Source organism: Cryptotermes secundus, unplaced genomic scaffold, assembly GCF_002891405.2.
Source record: "Cryptotermes secundus unplaced genomic scaffold, Csec_1.0 scaffold1379, whole genome shotgun sequence".
Taxonomy (NCBI): Eukaryota; Metazoa; Arthropoda; class Insecta; order Blattodea; family Kalotermitidae; genus Cryptotermes; species Cryptotermes secundus.
The window spans coordinates 1,089,214-1,106,955 of record NW_019718634.1 but is presented as its reverse complement, the minus strand read 5'-3'; the positions used below and the strand labels follow the sequence as shown (position 1 = coordinate 1,106,955).

Here is a 17,742-nt window from a genome sequence, read left to right as displayed (position 1 = left end):
GTATGCCATAAACGCAGCCGGTAGTAATTCTGCTGATAGGTGCATCTGTCAGCATTGCCCTGTCTGACATCAAATGTCATCAGTTTCTTGAATAATATTTTATTCTTTACCCATCTTTTGTATTACTTTCTCATACATGTAGTATAAGAAAGTACAGCTATCATGAAAAGAACTGACACTGAAATTTTGATAGATTTACACGTTTTCAACGTTTTGAATACGAAAGAATTGACTTTTGGATCATCATCTGACTGTCCCTCTCTTTGTGCACTTCACTAGTTCCTGAATGGTTGAAAGGTAAATGGTAAAGTTGTCCTTTTGCTTAACTAATTAAGCACTACAACATGAAGGTGTATGGAAGAGTGGATGTATAGATCCACATTTTCTTGACCTCAGTAATAGTTAGTTCTTGAATGGTTAGAAAGATTTTATTCATTTTCAGTATTTAAAGAATTTATCTATTGTAGGTCAGTGCCCAGTGAGTATTAACTTCTGTCTTCAAATGGGCCCCAAAAATAAAATTGCGATTTTGTCAAAAACGGCACCAATAATGTGATTAAAATCCAGTGACATACGGAGAACATCTCCCTAAATAACATTGCATGGATGGCATCTTATAATGGTACACTCTCTCCTGAACCACAAAATGCAGCTTTTCTCAAATAAGGATTGACCTCCTTAAAGTACAGTGGATAATTTTTTTAATATTTTTCTTAGACAGAGGAAGGCTGTGATCCACTGAGCACATATGAGAAATTATGTGCTCTACCTTTGTAACCATTTTCTTTAATACTGGATGTTATTATTGCATTATGGGTTATGAGTGGAGTGGAGCCTTTGGTTATATTGTCATGTATTATTGACTGTAGACAGGTTTGGATTGGTGAATAGATTTATTGACCACTTACAGGTCACAACTGTAAATAATCATTACACTATTGCTGATTTCTACACTCCAAATCACTCCACGCTAAGTTTTCTCAATCTACAAGTACTTTCAGTAGTCTTTACAGCTCTGCGCAATGGCTATGCTTCTCCCATGTCTTTACTAGATGTTTTCTGGTAATGAATCTTAGCTTCTGTTGTCCGCTGGTTAACATTCCACAGCTGAACTCTCAACTGTACTGAACTCCTGCACCCACTCGCTCAACAGAACACTGTCATTCGAGTCATATAGCCTCGGAGTGGACCTACAGAAAACACTGACTGCATCACCTCTTCTATTGTTGTGTGATGCCACTGCATACGCATAAACTGCGGGTGCTCTGTAGCAACAGCTGTATGCATCATGTATCATGACACCTCCTCCATTGTTGCATGAGGGAATCACCTAGCAATGGCTGATGTTTACAAAGTCACCTCTTAGCAATGGATCAGTATGCCACAGTATATAAGTATGCTTACTGTTTCTTTACAAGAAATGTCTCCATCCATTTAGGTCGAGGTCTGGTTGAATCGGCTAACAGATGCCATGAGACGAACAGTACGACACTACTTTGGTGAAGCTGTGCTTTCCTATGAGGACAGTCCTCGTGAGAAGTGGATCTTTGATTATCCTGCACAAGTGTCCTTATGTGGTACACAGATTTGGTGGACTACAGAAGTTAACATTGCTTTCGCTCATCTGGACGAAGGTTATGAGAATGCACTCAAGGATTATAACAGGAAACAGGTACTTAAGCCATTTTACCTGCAAATTACTGTAACAGAACTGTTATAATAATAGCCTTTATTTTACATTGTGATGTACAATGTTATATTGTTGCATAAAATATCTCCTTTTATTTTTTATTGTCATTTTTATAATTATTGAAAGACTGAACCTTTTGATATTTCATTCTTTAGTCAGGTAACAGTGGTAGATAATGTAATAACAACAATAAAGGTTCTAAGAATTGGAACATGATCTGCATTTTCACTGCAGTAAAACCCAAGCATCTCACATTCCAGATAACTCAACTGAACACACTCATCTCACTCCTTCTGGGGGACTTAACAAATGAAGATAGGCAGAAGATAATGACCATCTGTACCATTGACGTGCACTCAAGGGACGTTGTAGCTAAGATGATCACAGCAAAAGTGGAAAATGCATCAGCTTTTCAATGGCAGTCACAATTAAGGCACAGGTATCATGTAGTACCAGTTTTGGTTGCAATTGAAGCTTTCCAATCAGATTGAATTATCCTATCTGAATACATTTCGCCTCCGTGGTCCAGTGGTCAGAGTTCCTGGCTACATATCCAGAGGTCCTGGTTCGATTCCCGGCACTACTAGATTTTCTGAGAAGTAGTGGGTCTGGAACAGGGTCCACTCAGCCTCATGAGGATAACTGAGGAGCTCTTTCAAGGAAATAGCGGCTTTGGTCTAGAAAACCGAAATTAACGGCCATGGGGATTCATTGTGCTGACCATGCAGTACCCTCTATCTGCTAATGTTGGCACTAACTTCAACAAGCAGCGGTCGTTCAGTCAGTATAGTTTGCTTACGGACTACAACCGAGGAGTTTGTTTTTTGTTTTTGAATACATTACTGTTTCCAGACAATAAGTACATCTTTGCTACTCACTTTGACTACATCTGTTATGCAAGAGTTATATTTTCAGTTCTTGGGCCATTAATTTTGAGCATATATTTATATTACTTGATACAGGAGTAGGCTGTGCTATTAACACTGGTTTCTCAACAGAAAGGCCCAGATTTGATGTCAGGGTAATTCATATGGGATTTATGGTCAACGTAGAGATGTTGAGGCAGAAATTTTCTGAGCACTTTGCTTTCCCTGCCAGTTGCCATAGCACCAATACTCCGACACCTCTGTTGTCCAGAGCTGATGCGCTGGGTCCATTCGAGACCTCAGTATCAAGGTGTGTAACACACTGAATTTATGATTTACTTATGATTACTATTCACAGATGGGACGAGAAGATAAAAGATTGTTTCTGCAACATCTGTGATGCTCAGTTCCGTTATGCACATGAATATCTGGGCAACACACCTCGCCTTGTTATTACTCCACTTACTGACCGTTGTTACATCACCTTGACACAGGTGAGCTTCTTCAGTATAAGTAGCAATGGCAGAGTGAGACTACTCATATGATCTGTTCTTAGTCTGATACAAGCGCCATAGCTCAAGCGGTTAGTCGCTGGCTTCCCACCGTGGCGGCCCGGGTTCGATCCCAGGTCTGGTCAAGTGGGATTTGTGGTGGGCAAAGTGGCGCTGGGGCAGGTTTTCTCCGAGTACTTCGGTTTCCCCTGCCAGTCTTCATTATACCAATTGCTCCACAGTCACCCTCACCTATCATCTGGGGCTGGTACAATAGTCCAGAAGTGGCCGCAGTACAAAGGACTTAATCCCACCCCACTAGCAATAAAAAACAGTAGTAGTCTGACACAAAGTATGAGAATGTGACTGATATCCTTAGAGGCTGTTGCTTTAAATTCCTAATCATTTAACATGTGCTGTAAATGCTTTAATAGCCCAAGAATATTGTCTTCTGAGACGTAATGTTGTGTAGTCCGATAGGTATTTATGGAAGATTTAGAGGAACCTTCTGGCCTGCATCATCAAGGTAAGAATGTAAGCCCCTGTGAAAATATGGGCAGTGGTGTTGAGAAGGGAGGCAAAGACGGGCTAAGAGGAAATTAATTGGGGTGGTGCGAACTGAATGGAATCCTGTGAGCAAGTAAATGGTCAGATTTGTAGGTAGGAAGAAGGGTAAGACATGAAGTGTAAAGAAGTTGAAGGAAGTAAAGATAAAATGATATAATGATATAAACTCCGTCCCAAGTGCAAACAATATATTATGTGTCCTTGATCTTGCTCCTTTACACTACATGTTTCGGCCTCAGACGGCCATCATCAGGTGTACAACGCTCACGTTGCTGTCACACTGCACCCAGCCCAAAATTTAACATTTAAAACACTTTCCTTGTTATTATCAACATCTATTTCGTTGATATCTGTCTGGTTTGTAGATTATTTTACACACGTTAATTTTGACATTCCTGTAGTAGCACTATAATAGCACTATTATGATGGCCGTCTGAGGCCGAAACATGTAGTGTAAAGGAGCAAGATCAAGGACACATAATATATTGTTTGCACTTGGTACGGAGTTTATATCATTATATTATTTATCGTGTAGAGTGCAACAGGATGCTTAAATATAATATTGTAAAGATAAAATATATGAAACAATGGAATGAAATATGGAAATGTTGGTGATAAGTGAAATAAAGTGTGAGAAAATGGAGTAGAAAGGACAGAAAAGTTGCGGTAAATTTAAAATTAAAGACACAAACAAAATGAGAACAAACATAAAATAAGTAAAATAATATAAAAATGAAAGTGAAGAGACAGGTTATGGCAAAAGGAAATGGAGAAAAATAGAATATATGTAAGGGAAGGGAAAATTATGAATGTGCTGAAAAGGAAGTTTTCCGGAATGCTCTAGGAAGAGCTAGGTTGCAGAGGTCTCAAGTGATGGTGTATCCTTAGAAGGACAGTAGATGAAAAGCTTCTGTGAATGTGGTAAATATACTGACCTGTCAGAACATACTTCCACTGTCTTCAAAGTAAACCTATACTAAGCAAGCATTGAGCAAAAGTCAAAAGACCAGAAGATGGAGTCAGTATGTTCCTGTGAAACACTGATGAATTCCTATGGGGGTACATGGTGTCGCATTCCAGAATGTAGTACTCTTTCTTCCATGACTTTCTCAGATAGAGACCATCTCCTCATCTTCCCTTCCTTATATTCCCAGGTCAGTGACTTTCATTTAATCACTGTTTATGTTTTAAAGATGATGATTTGATTAGCATTAACCTTAAAGAATCATGATTTTATTCTATTTTACTGCGATCACAGTAGCACAGAAGACACAGCAGTTCACCTGAATTTCAACCCAACCGATAACAGCCAAGTAAGAAAATTAAATTTGCTTAGTGGGGGGTGGAGTCCAGCTGGGTCCACTTGGCACACCGGCCACTGATTAGCCTATTCTACCTGCCTCAGGTGATTATGATGATGGAGCAATTGATGGAATGAAGATTGGCAGGGGAAACCGAAGTACTCGGAGAAAACCCTCCCCAGCACCACTTTGTCCACCACAAATCCCACTTGACCAGACCCAGGATTGAACCCAGGCCGCCGCTGTGGGAAGCCAACGACTAACCACTTGAGCTATGGCGCAGCCCTTGTCAACTATGTTGGTATATTTTTTTTAGTCCCTACATTTAACCATGGGTGGAGCACCAGCTGGTCCTGCAGGAACCGGTAAAACAGAGACAACCAAGGATTTAGGACGAGCCATGGGCATGATGGTGTATGTGTTCAACTGTTCAGAGCAGATGGATTATAAGGTAATTGATTAATAGATGGCTGGACTGTTTTTGAGCCTCTCACAGCAATGATTCTGGGTTGTAACGTGATGCAGTCAGAGGGAGGCTGTATTTCAGACGAACACATTACCTCCATATTCAGGGTCAAAGAGCAAGCCGAGCAAGAAACCAGGAGAAGCAGATGACAAGGTCAACCAGCTGCTGGCTTCTGCTGTTGGAGATTACTTGTAATGACAAAAGAAAACCACAGAAGACCTCACTCAGGGTAACTTATCTTTGGGCTATGATTTGATCATTGTGTCCACTTGCTGGTTGTTTGCTGAGCATCTCTTTGACCCTGAAGATGGAGGCAGTACATTCCTCTCAAAACATCAGTGAACTATTATTGTACTACATGGTGTCACATCCGAGAAAGTGGTACTTTTTATAGATTCCTCTGGGATCTCGGTCTTCCATAATATACTTTTATAATTGTGTAAAATTTAGAACAGCTGAGTGACTGGCAGATTCTCTAGAAGAACTCAGCACCATGGAGTTAATTAGTTAGTTATAAAATTTAGAACTATTTTGTACTCTTCTGTTGATCTGTTAAATTTCTGAATAAATAAGAAAACTAACAACAACAGACTGTATAGCACGGAATCGTAGAATGTCAATGAATGGTACATTGGAAAGGATTTAGAAGGAAGAGGTCGTGTCCTAATGGAAATGTTACCCTGACACTTGCCTTGAGGGACTGAAGAAACCCATGATAGCCAGTGTCCCATCTGAAATTCTTACCAAGCATTTCCTAAACACAAGTCCAGAGTGTTACCATTAGGCCAACCTCTTCAATGCCAGAAATATTGACAGAAGAATCTAGTCACAATGGTGTGTCAGAAAAATATGTGAAGATGATAGGATAAAGGTAAAGGTAAGGTTCCTGTGTTTAATTAATAAGGTATGGAGGAGTGACGGTACAGATCCATATGTTCTTAACTTTGGCACTAGATTTAGGTGTGCGGTTAACCTCATACCCAAGCAGCTTAACCCCCAGGGAATGAGCATCAGATAGGAGCCTAAGTGAAAGACTTTTTGCCCCTGCCAGGAATTGAACCCTGTCTCCTGGGCTGTGAAGCCCGTAGCTCATTGCTATACCAGCTGAGCTATCCCAGGTTAACTAATAACTTTTCAGTTACTTCCATATTAAAGCATTTGCTATTTATTAATGGAAGTTGGGATAGCTGAGTCAGTATAGTGATGAGCTGTGGGATTGATGACAAAGGAGTAATAGTATTTTGATTCTTGGCATGGCAAGGGTTTTCCTTTTCCTTCACATAACATCAACACTGGCTCTCGGACCAACCCAGCCTCCTCTGCAGTGGGTGCTAGATGAGCTTTCCCAGGGCATAAAGTTGGCTACTCAATTCTATCTTGTGACAAGGTTAAGAATGGTGAAGCTGTACCTTCACTTCCTCATACATCTTCATGGAATTACACTTAACTCATTAAATGCGGGAAAAGGTCGCGGGTTCAAGTCCCGATGAGGTCTTTGGATTTTTTTCAATTGACCTAATCCTTCCAGCTGCACTATGGCCCTGAGGTCAACTCAGCCTCTAACAGAAATGAGTACCAGGAATTAATTAAATAATTTTCCTGGGGAATAAAGCGCGGCTGGCATGTAAGGCTGACAACCGTACCGCCATCTTTGAACCGATTGTCTAGATAATGTGGGACCCTCAACATCTCACAACCCTATGGGCCTTCACGGCCTGTTACAGGGATAGCTTTACTTTTTTACTATTTTTTACTGCTTGTGTACTTCTTAATTCTTAATTACTGACAGAAAGGTATCTTGTAGTGAACGGCAACCCAGGTTCATAATTTATTTGTACCCATCTTGAGCCTAAGGAAAGTATGTCCTGTGAAAGATTCAAAACAAATAGCAGCAGAATCAGAGAGAGGTACATTTTCATTAATATGTCTTTTCTCCAATTGTGTAGTCCTGTGGCAACATCTACAAAGGCTTAGCACAGACTGGAGCTTGGGGCTGTTTTGATGAGTTCAATCGCATCTCAATAGAGGTGTTGTCTGTGGTGGCTGTTCAAGTGAAAACTGTGCTCGATGCAATCAAAAGCAAGAAGACAAAATTCAACTTCTTTGGTGACATAATTGCTCTCGTGCCCACTGTGGGACTTTTCATAACCATGAATCCCGGTTACGCAGGTCGAGCAGAGCTGCCTGAAAATCTGAAGGCTCTCTTCAGGTAAGACGAATAATTCCAGAACCCATGTTCAGTAATTTATAAAGGGGGTTGGAAAAGAATATGAGGAAAAGGAAGGAAGGATATAAAGTGTGGCAATATAACACGCTGTTTCGCCGGTCTTTCAGACAACACTCACTCCTAAGTGAATATCACATTGCTGGTGATGCTGATATTTATACAGCACTCGATGTCCAACCCACTTGCAGATCATCACATGCGCTAACCAGTCACATTGCTGGCAGCACTTGTATTTAAACAGTGCTCAATGTCCAGCTCACATTTAGATCATAACGTGTGCTACCCAATCAGCACTCACAATAGCAACTACAAGTCTAAACTCCTCCCACCATGTTTGGTATAAAAGGCACAGCTCCAACTCAGCAATCATCAGTGACCACATCAGCCAGTCAGCCATCACGCTTAGTCCAGAGCAATCGGTCTTCGGAGTCATCAGCTCTTCACTGCGTCAGGGATGGCTGCCTCGGCTCTCCAGCGGTCATGCCCAATACACCGGGCAACTGGTGCAGCTGCTGCCACTCTGGCGACCGCGCTCCACGACCAGACATCTTCTAGAAACCACACTCTGTGACCAGGCAACTTCCGGCAACTGCTGCACTGCGACCAGACAACTAACTCAGCTGCTGTAACATTAGCCAACACACTGTAGCCAACATCTATTTCTACCGGGCACACAGTCCTACATCACCGCCCAGACAGACCAGCCGAACGGCCATAAAACTATCTAGCGTGGTGGAACAAATGGCCCTTTTCAGGGCCCACAAACTTTCCGAAGTGGTTGTCTATTGGAGTATCGACAAAACCCACAAAAGGTACAAACTGTAGAATTTGAGGTTCTCACAACTGTGGTCTATCTTCTGTAATAAAACACCGTGTAGACCACTGAAAGTCAACTGATGCTTGGCAGGAACATGTCACCTCCATCTTAATTGCAGAATAATGAACCAAGCAAGAAGCCAGTAGGAAACAGGCAGCAAGTAATTCTTGGCTTACCGTCCAACCCTAGAGATGGAGGTCACATGTTCTCCTGAAACATCAGTTAACTTTCAACAGAGGAATGACATTTATACATTATCATTGAATTTTCAATGGGCATTGCATGAATGTAAATTTAATGTGCAGGAAACGTTTGGAAGATATTCACAGGAAAACATTGTTTTTATTATATTCAGACAAATACAGTAGTCAGAAAGCTTTAAAATTATATTCCAGCTGTTTAGAGGAAATGATACGTTTCTGTTTTGTATGTTATTTACATGATTTCATTCTCATGAATCCTTCTTAAAAAAGGGCTCTCAAAATAAGATAAAATATTTATCATGTCAGCAGTTTCATTATCTGCATTTTCATTAATTTATTTATGGTCTAATTGACAATTTTGTCCATAACTCGAACCATACAGCATCAAACAACACGAGGATTAGTGAATAACGAAATCAGAAGTATGTAAATGTAAACAGTTGTAAGCTAGTTTGAAGTATTTGTGATGGTGGGAAATATCTGTACCAACACTGGGTACCTAGCCCTGTGTCTCTGGTAATCAGCCCATAACCTTTGAACCAAGGGCCTTCTGATTATGAAGTAAGGGTGTTGCTGTGATGTTCTGAGGTTCCTTACATCTTGTGTGTTTTAGGCCGTGTGCTATGGTCGTACCAGATTTTGAGCTGATCTGTGAGATCATGTTAGTAGCAGAGGGTTTTCAAGAAGCTCGTATTCTTGCTCGCAAATTCATTACATTATACACACTGTGTCGAGAGCTTCTGTCCAAACAGGATCACTACGACTGGGGCCTCAGAGCCATCAAGTCTGTCCTTGTGGTGGCAGGGTCACTGAAGGTGAGTCCACATACTTTCGATACCTTCTTTAGCATACTTTTATTTCTGATGTAAGGAAAAGAGACCTATACTTATGTAAAAATGTAAAATTTACAATAACAACATGGCAGCCATTCAAAAATTGTCTTTAGTTTTTAATTTGCGGTAATTTAATCATTACAGCGTGGAGATCGCGGACGACCAGAAGATCAGGTGCTAATGCGGGCGTTACGTGATTTCAACATCCCCAAGATTGTGACAGATGATGTTCCTGTATTCATGGGGCTCATCGGAGACTTATTCCCTGCTCTTGAGGTCCCTCGTAAGAGAGACCTCGATTTTGAGAAAATGGTCAAACAGGCAGCTATTGATTTGCAGCTCCAGCCAGAAGAAAATTTCATACTAAAGGTAATTTAATTTTTATTCTGGAACCTCCTATCCTTATTTGGTGTGTTTTACACTGATGGAAGAGAAAGTTGCTTAATGGGGAGTCTCATAATTTTTGTTCTTTAGCAGATGCAGTGGAACCACCTCTATTTGATGTTCTCTCATTTAAATTTCATTTTCAGTGATAACAACTCAGTAATCGCTGTGTTAAATTTCATATGTTTAAAATTTTCCTCGGTTTAGTGTTAAAATCCAATGCTTCCCAAATAAACCTTAAATGGGAGATTCACTGCATCATTAAGGCAGTCAGATCTAGATGAGGTGTTTAGGCCAACTTTTTTTATTAAATTTCAGTAATTTATGGGGACAATCTCCCTAAATATTTGTCATATATTATCTTTTTATGAATGAATGAATGTATGAGTGGTAGGCCTTCTCGGCCCTTGCACCGCGACCTATAGTGGTCTGTCGTGCTTCCCCTTTTGATTATCCCCTCAGCAATCCCACGCTTCGAATGAACAACAGGATTTTGTACGTGGGGGCGTCAAAATAGTCACTTGGTTCCATAAAGTATTGACCCAAGTGACGTCTTAAATAAGCTAAGGCCTCACATTTGCACAGGATATGTGTGACTGTTTCGTTTTCTTCTTGACACCTCTCACAAGTGGGACTATCACTTAGTCCCAGTTTGAAGAGATGTCCTTTGAGGTGACAGTGTCCTGTAAGTAGTTCTACCACCCATCGTAGCTGGTTCCTGTTTAACTTCAACAGTTCCTTCACTCTTAGTAATGTATGGTATGTCTGTGACATTTACACAATTTGTGTATGATAAAACTTGACTTGTTCTATATCTGTAGGCTGTATTGCCAATATGGACTTCTGGAACAAATAAATTATAATAAAACTTCATAGGTGGTATCTTCAGGAAAATAACAGGATACCCTTTCACAATCCAGATGCCAGTTGTCAAATTTCTTGAAAGTGGCCTGACCAATTTTTATTTAATTCTAATAATCTATAGTGGCAGTGGACTTAATAATATAGCTTATGCCCAAAACACCCAGATTTAACAGGATTCAAACAAGGGGTCTGTAACTAGGGCTCAATCACAAAATGTTGTTTTTCTTAAAAACGACTGGAACTATTTTGATTAAATTTCACCTGTTTGTAGTACTGGATACTGATGCTCCCAGATGAAAGTGTTGATTTTAATAGACCAAAAATAACTTTTATTTTTAATGATAAATATGTCAGATCAATTAATCACATGAGAAAGTACATGCAACATCTCTGCAGCAGTCTCTTTATATGTTAACAATCAAAGACATGGTAACCTGTAACACTCTGGGCTGAGGACTTGGGGACTAGTATGTTAAGGAATTAATCCTCTGTGTTTTGTTCATATCTTTTGTAGATTGTGCAGTTGGAAGAGCTCTTAGAGGTTCGTCACTCTGTATTCATTGTTGGAAATGCAGGGACAGGCAAGACAATGGTATGGCGGACACTGTTTAAAACTTACCAGAACCAGAAGAGGAAACCCGTATATAATGATCTTAATCCCAAAGCTGTCACCAACAATGAGTTGTTTGGCATCATCAACCCAGCTACAAGGGAATGGAAAGATGGTAGGTATATTCTGCATAGCAAAATTAACTTGAACACTACATATTTCAGAGCTTTGCTTTATATTGAAATCCCAATTAAGGATTCATTGGGAACCAGTAAATTGGAATAAAGCAGTATCTTAATGTATGACCTTACAACTTAAAAATATTGAGACTTAAGAACCCATTAAATTATGTGTAGTACTTGAGGTTCTCATATTGGTGGTTATACCTCAGAAGATAGTATTCTCCATTAAGTTACAATCATGCCTCAACCTACGACTTCCAAATTCATGAATTTCTGGACTTAACAATCCCATTAAATTACAGTCAATCCCTGACCTATGACATCCAGCTTTATTCATTTCCAGACATATGGCACCAGTAAATTAAGACCTGTGAAACTTATGCTCCAAATTATCACTTATGATTCAGAACTCAAATTTCTGACGTATGCCATGTTATTATGCTCTGGTGACTCAAATTCTGGTCCTTAGCAATCGTGGTAAAATATTAATTTACTTATTCTTAATGTTAGTTGAAGAAGTGGGGTAAGACTGAGTCCCTTGGAACTGTACACTCAGAAGGGCCTATTGTACTATCATTCAGTGAAATATGAGTGTGGAGTATTTGAGGGAATAACTAGCAGATGAAACCAAAATTCTCAAGGAAACCTGTCCCAGTGCCACTTCATCCACCAGAAAGCCAGCATGGGTTACAGAGAGATTGAATCCATGCCTCTGTGGTGAAAACCTATGACTAACCACCTGAGTTATATATATCATAGCCTGCTAGATGGAGATTATTGTTAAACCGGACTACAAAATTTAATTGATGAATCATTTTTAATCATTTCTAATGTTATCTTGTGATAATTTCATGACATTGTATAGGTTTGATTCCTGTGCTGTTCCGAGATCAAGCCAATATGTCAGGCGATGGACCAAAATGGATTCTATTAGACGGCGATATTGACCCAATGTGGATTGAGTCACTCAATACAGTGATGGATGATAACAAGGTCTTGACATTGGCCAGTAATGAGCGTATTGCTTTGACAAAGATGATGCGTCTCATATTTGAGATTGCCTCTCTGCGAACTGCAACCCCAGCCACTGTATCAAGAGCCGGTATCCTGTACATCAACCCTCAGGATTTGGGCTGGAATCCGTATGTATCAGATAAGATTTCAGATGGTCAGGTTCTGGTAGTACCTAAAATTTCTCACTGTGGTGTCTTGTATTTTGTGGCTTACCATTTGTTTTTCTCACATTTTCTTTTCTTCCTTTTTTCCTTCTTTCTTTATTTCTGTTGGATTTTAAAATGTTGTGTTATGATTTATTTGTTCATTAAAAATGAAACTAAAAATTTGATAAACCTATGCAAAGTGCACTCCATACTCTATTTCAGTCTCCCTTTACATGTGCAAATTTCATCTTGGCTTGATTTCAACTGATTTTTTTTTTTAATTTAATCCTTTTTTACCGAAGGATAATACTTATGAATTTATTTGACTAAAACAAAAAATATTGGGACCAAAGAATCAATGTTTGATTCCCAGCAGGGGTGAGAAATTTTGTCTTTTCTGCAGTGTCCAGACCAGCTCTGGATCCTGCCCAGCGCCCTATACTGAGGGTATTTTCCCTGGGGTAGAGCACCTGTGTTAAGAAGCTGACTTCTCACATCCATTTGATGCTGGATTTAAGAATTCTTGGAGCTATATCTCCACCCCTCCTGCCTCTTCATGCCATAGTGCTTAGTTAAGTATAAGGAGATTAGGATTTGCAAGCAGTTTAAATGAAACAAAGTCAAAGAAACTGAAGGAGTAACAATAATTTTGGGATATACTATTTCAGATTATGAGATGACTTTTGGGAATGCAAGTGCTGAACAAAATTGGTGATCTTGTATGTCTGTTATCTGATTAGCTCCTTTATGTGAGTTTTCTTTCCCAGCAAATAAAGCCATTATCGTTAATGTCAAACCGAATAGGATGGTCAAACAGTGACACTAGGCTTGTATTTAAGGTGTCTTCAGTTGAAATCTTAGCTAGGACACTGGCTGTTCTGACTGAGGTGTTCGTGTGTTTCATGTGCTTCAGGCAAGAGCCAGGATAGTACCATGATTAGACCATCACTGGTTCCTTCCAAACCATTTCAAATTTGTCGATTCTCATATTATCTGAAGCTATATAGTCTTGCTACTGACAGCATCATTAAATAACCAACTAAATAAATTTGTGTTGAGAATTAGGATAAATGACATATCAGATGATTGTAAATAAAATTGACATGCAAGTAACAGATTCCGTATATCCGTTGTGTCCCCAGTTTTGTGACCAGTTGGATTGATAGGCGTGAACAGCAAGCCGAAAAGGCAATACTTACAATCCTGTTCGATAAGTATGTGCCTCCATGCCTGGAAGTTTGTCGTTCACGATTCAAAAAAATTACGCCCATTGCTGATATCTCGCACGTCCAAATGTTGTGCCATCTGCTGGAGTGTCTACTCACAGCATCCACCACTCCAGTTGACTGCCCCAAGGAATGGTATGAAATATATTTTGTGTTTGCATCTGTGTGGGCATTTGGATCTGCCATGTTTCAAGATCAGGTTTGTATATGTATAAATTGTATAGCCATTTTTATATGTAATTTAATGTTCATGTATATGACATTAGTCTAAGCCAGGCAGTGTTTGTCAGTTTGTTGTTATGTCATTTCCATGGGAAGCAAACGCAAAACTATTCACAGTTATTTGTGATATGAGCAGAAGATTTCAGCAGTAAATGTATGTTTCAATTAATATTAGAATTTCCGAAGTCAGTATTACTTGTGCTGGAAAAGGCACCGCTAGACTGTTATTATTATGCTCTTTCTATAGCTAGTAACAGGGGCAGTGAAGTTTTTTCCTTGGATTTTCAGTGGGTATTCTGTTAGTCCTATATATTTATAAAAAATTATGTAATGGTTAGATTAAGTTTCTGAATGTACACAATTTTTTTTTACAATGGCAAGGAATTATCAAACGTTCACATGTTGCATGAACATAAATTATGTAGCAGGTCATGAACAACCAAGAACTTGTCACAATTTATCATGTCTTTCTTTGTGAGTACTGATAAAGTTTTGATGCGGCTATGTCAAATTCCGTTTATAAGTCCATTTTTATTTCTAGGTGATTGACAACCGCATGGAGTTTTCTAAATGGTGGACAAATGAATTTAAGACAGTGAAGTATCCAGCACAAGGCACGGTTTTTAACTATTACATAGATCATGAAACAAAATGCTTCCTGCCATGGAATAATATGGTCACACCCCATGAGTTGGACTATGATATTCCACTTCAGGTAAATATAACAAATTCTAAGCTCTCACAGAATTGACTATGAAGACTATGATCCTCTGGGCTGTAACACTGTAGTTCAGAGAGAGTGCATTGTATAAGAGGAACAGATTGCCTACATCTGCAGGTTCAGAGGGTAGGTCAAGCAAGAAACCAGCAGAAGCAGGTTGAAAGCTTAGCTTAAGGGAGATGGAGGCTCATATTCCTCGAAAACATTTGACGCACTCTGAATTATAACACAGAAGACTGAATTCTTCAAATTCTAACCTGAAATGTACAAAGTTTATGCTCAGAGTTACTGGATTTTTAGACTGTGCTGTTTTAAATAGAACTTTCTACCTTCAGCTAATTTGTACAAACAGATTAAATTGAATAAATGTCTCAGTTTTCTTTTAATATCAATTTTTTCACAATCCTAGTGGTTTATTAACCCTTTAATCTCCACATTCTTCAAGCACTGACTAGACCTTAATGTAAGTTTCTTGTATGCCCAGGTGCACACATGTATTTGAGCTAGAATATGTGCTCATGTGTGTGTATGTGTGGAATGAAAAGTCTTACAGTCTCTTCTTTGTTCCCACAGTCTTCCTTTTACAGTCATCTAGTCATCGGCTCAATTGATTTTTAAGTAGTACATAACCCTGAATGTCTTGTTAGAAGTATGATATTGTATACGGATCCATATTGGATACAGGTCCAGCACCCTAACATTAACAGACACCTGATGATGACACAATAAGAGTCGAAACATGTGATGCCTTTAAGATTTATGGCTTTAAAGTAAATATTCATTTTTATATCTCTGAAAGAATTGTTGTATTGACAGAAACAATAAATATTTTATGCACACAACACAACAGGATGAAGCATATAAAGATTTCTTTACGATATTTGTTTCCAGGTATCTGTTACTTTGGAGAAGAAAAATCTGTTCTTGATGTTGGTCAGACCATAGTAATTGCAAAATTTATATTGTTGTAGTGGTTAGTATTGCTGTTACCCTCAAAAAAATACAATATACCTAAAATTAATATATTTTTTATGTGGCCTTGTTTTGTACAGGCTACTCTAGTATCCACATCGGACACAACTTGCATTCGTTACTTCATGGATCTACTGATGGCAAAGAAGCGCCCCGTAATGCTCGTTGGACCAGCAGGTTCTGGAAAGAGTGTCATCATTGCTGAGAAGTTGCTCTCCCTGCCTGAGTCATATGCAGTAACGAATGTTCCGTTCAATTTCTACACTACTTCAGAAATGTTACAAAAAGTACTTGAGAAACCGCTGGAGAAAAAGGCTGGCAGAAATTATGGACCACCGGGCAACAAAACAATGGTTTACTTTATAGACGATATGAATATGCCTGAGGTCGATGCATATGGAACCGTACAGCCACATACATTAATCAGACAATTCATGGATTATGGACACTGGTATGTGCATTTACTTATGTACAGTTTCTTTATACTTATGCTCTTTGGTTCTGTAGTTCCCTCGGAACCTTGAACTCAAAGAATACTGTCTTCTGAGATGAGCTTTCTGAGGTGTGCCAAGGTCTTATCTTCTTGAACTGGGATGAGGAAAGTCTGAATCTTATTTATGTATGTCACAATCATGTCTGAATTTCTGCAGGAAACTTAATGCAATTGACTGGTTAATTGGCCTGTAATCTAAATCTTTGTTATCGAATTAATCTCCAGTAGCATTCTAAGAAAGATGAGTCTTTCCACAGATTAACAGCATCTGCACTTTGTCTGCAGTAATTACTGACTGATCTATTTCCATATCTCAGCTGCAGAGAGAAGAAACAGTTCTGTGATGTAGGAATTTTGAGCCACTTTGTATACTGACAATGTAAGCAGCCATATCCCGAGTATCTGTGATTATTTGGTTTATAATTTGTAGACTTCTCATATTCTTTCATGTTCCAAAATTAAATTTATGAATAAATAGTTATTTAGAGTCAGTGAGCAGAGGAATACCCTACATGAAATAAGAAAATGGAAGGCTAATTGGATTGATCATATCTTAAGCAGTAACTGCCTCCTAAAAGAAGTTCTTGAAGGAAAGATAGAGGGGCGGATAGAAGTGACCAGAAGACGAGGAAGAAGATGTAAGAAGATGCTGGATGACCTTGGGGACAGAAGAGGATATTCTCATTTGAAGGAGAAAGCTCTAGATCGCATTAAATGGAGGAACTGTTTTGGAAGAGACTGTGGACCTGTCATCTGACAGATTACTGATGAATGAATGAGTACATTATTATTTGTCCTGTGCAATGTGAGAGAGGGAACCATTCATTAGAAAACCCTCTGCTCTGTTACTTATCTCTGAAACAGGAAATGCCAAAAACCAGTGTCTTGAGTAACACATTTAGAAACATCATTAAAATATACATTTCTGCTGTTGTAAACTGTTTCAGGTATGACCGCATTAAGTTGCAACTAAAGGACATACATAACTGTCAGTATGTATCTTGTATGAACCCAACCGCTGGCAGCTTTACCATCAACCCTCGTCTGCAGCGGCACTTCTGTGTGTTTGCAGTGAATTTCCCATCAGGAGAATCACTGGCCAAAATTTACACAGACATCTTGGTTCAGCATCTTTCAAATTCACATCTCAAGTTTCCGCCGACTGTAGCGCGAGTCGCACCTTTACTTATCACGGCCGCAATGTCTCTCCATCAGAAGATGGCACAGCAGTTCCTGCCAACTGCTCTAAAATTCCATTACATTTTCAACTTGCGAGATCTTTCCAACATATTTCAGGTACAGTGACATTTTATAATATTTTCCATCGCTTATGTTACAAGTTAATAACAGTAATTAAATTGAAACGCATTTACACAGGACTTACTTACTTACTCATGGAGCTGAGCCCTTCTTGAGGAGCCACCAATTCTGCAGCTACTCGAGAATTTCCCAAAATTTTATGGAACCCAAATGTTCGTTACTGTGTTCACAAGAGACCTCCACTGGT

General features: G+C 39.2%; 1 protein-coding gene across 1 annotated transcript in view; it reads left to right on the top strand.

Moving 5' to 3' along the window:
* LOC111863542 (dynein beta chain, ciliary) overlaps positions 1-17,742 on the top strand; it is an 88,609-nt gene that overhangs the window by 45,062 nt on the left and 25,805 nt on the right. Inside the window, exons 33-45 of the mRNA XM_033751200.1 lie at positions 1,439-1,672; positions 1,951-2,129; positions 2,915-3,050; positions 5,232-5,366; positions 7,328-7,590; positions 9,242-9,443; positions 9,606-9,830; positions 11,224-11,434; positions 12,307-12,583; positions 13,744-14,026; positions 14,591-14,764; positions 15,823-16,193; positions 17,183-17,531. Coding sequence (XP_033607091.1) covers positions 1,439-1,672; positions 1,951-2,129; positions 2,915-3,050; positions 5,232-5,366; positions 7,328-7,590; positions 9,242-9,443; positions 9,606-9,830; positions 11,224-11,434; positions 12,307-12,583; positions 13,744-14,026; positions 14,591-14,764; positions 15,823-16,193; positions 17,183-17,531 — 3,039 coding nt within the window. The remainder of the gene's footprint in view (positions 1-1,438; positions 1,673-1,950; positions 2,130-2,914; positions 3,051-5,231; positions 5,367-7,327; positions 7,591-9,241; positions 9,444-9,605; positions 9,831-11,223; positions 11,435-12,306; positions 12,584-13,743; positions 14,027-14,590; positions 14,765-15,822; positions 16,194-17,182; positions 17,532-17,742) is intronic.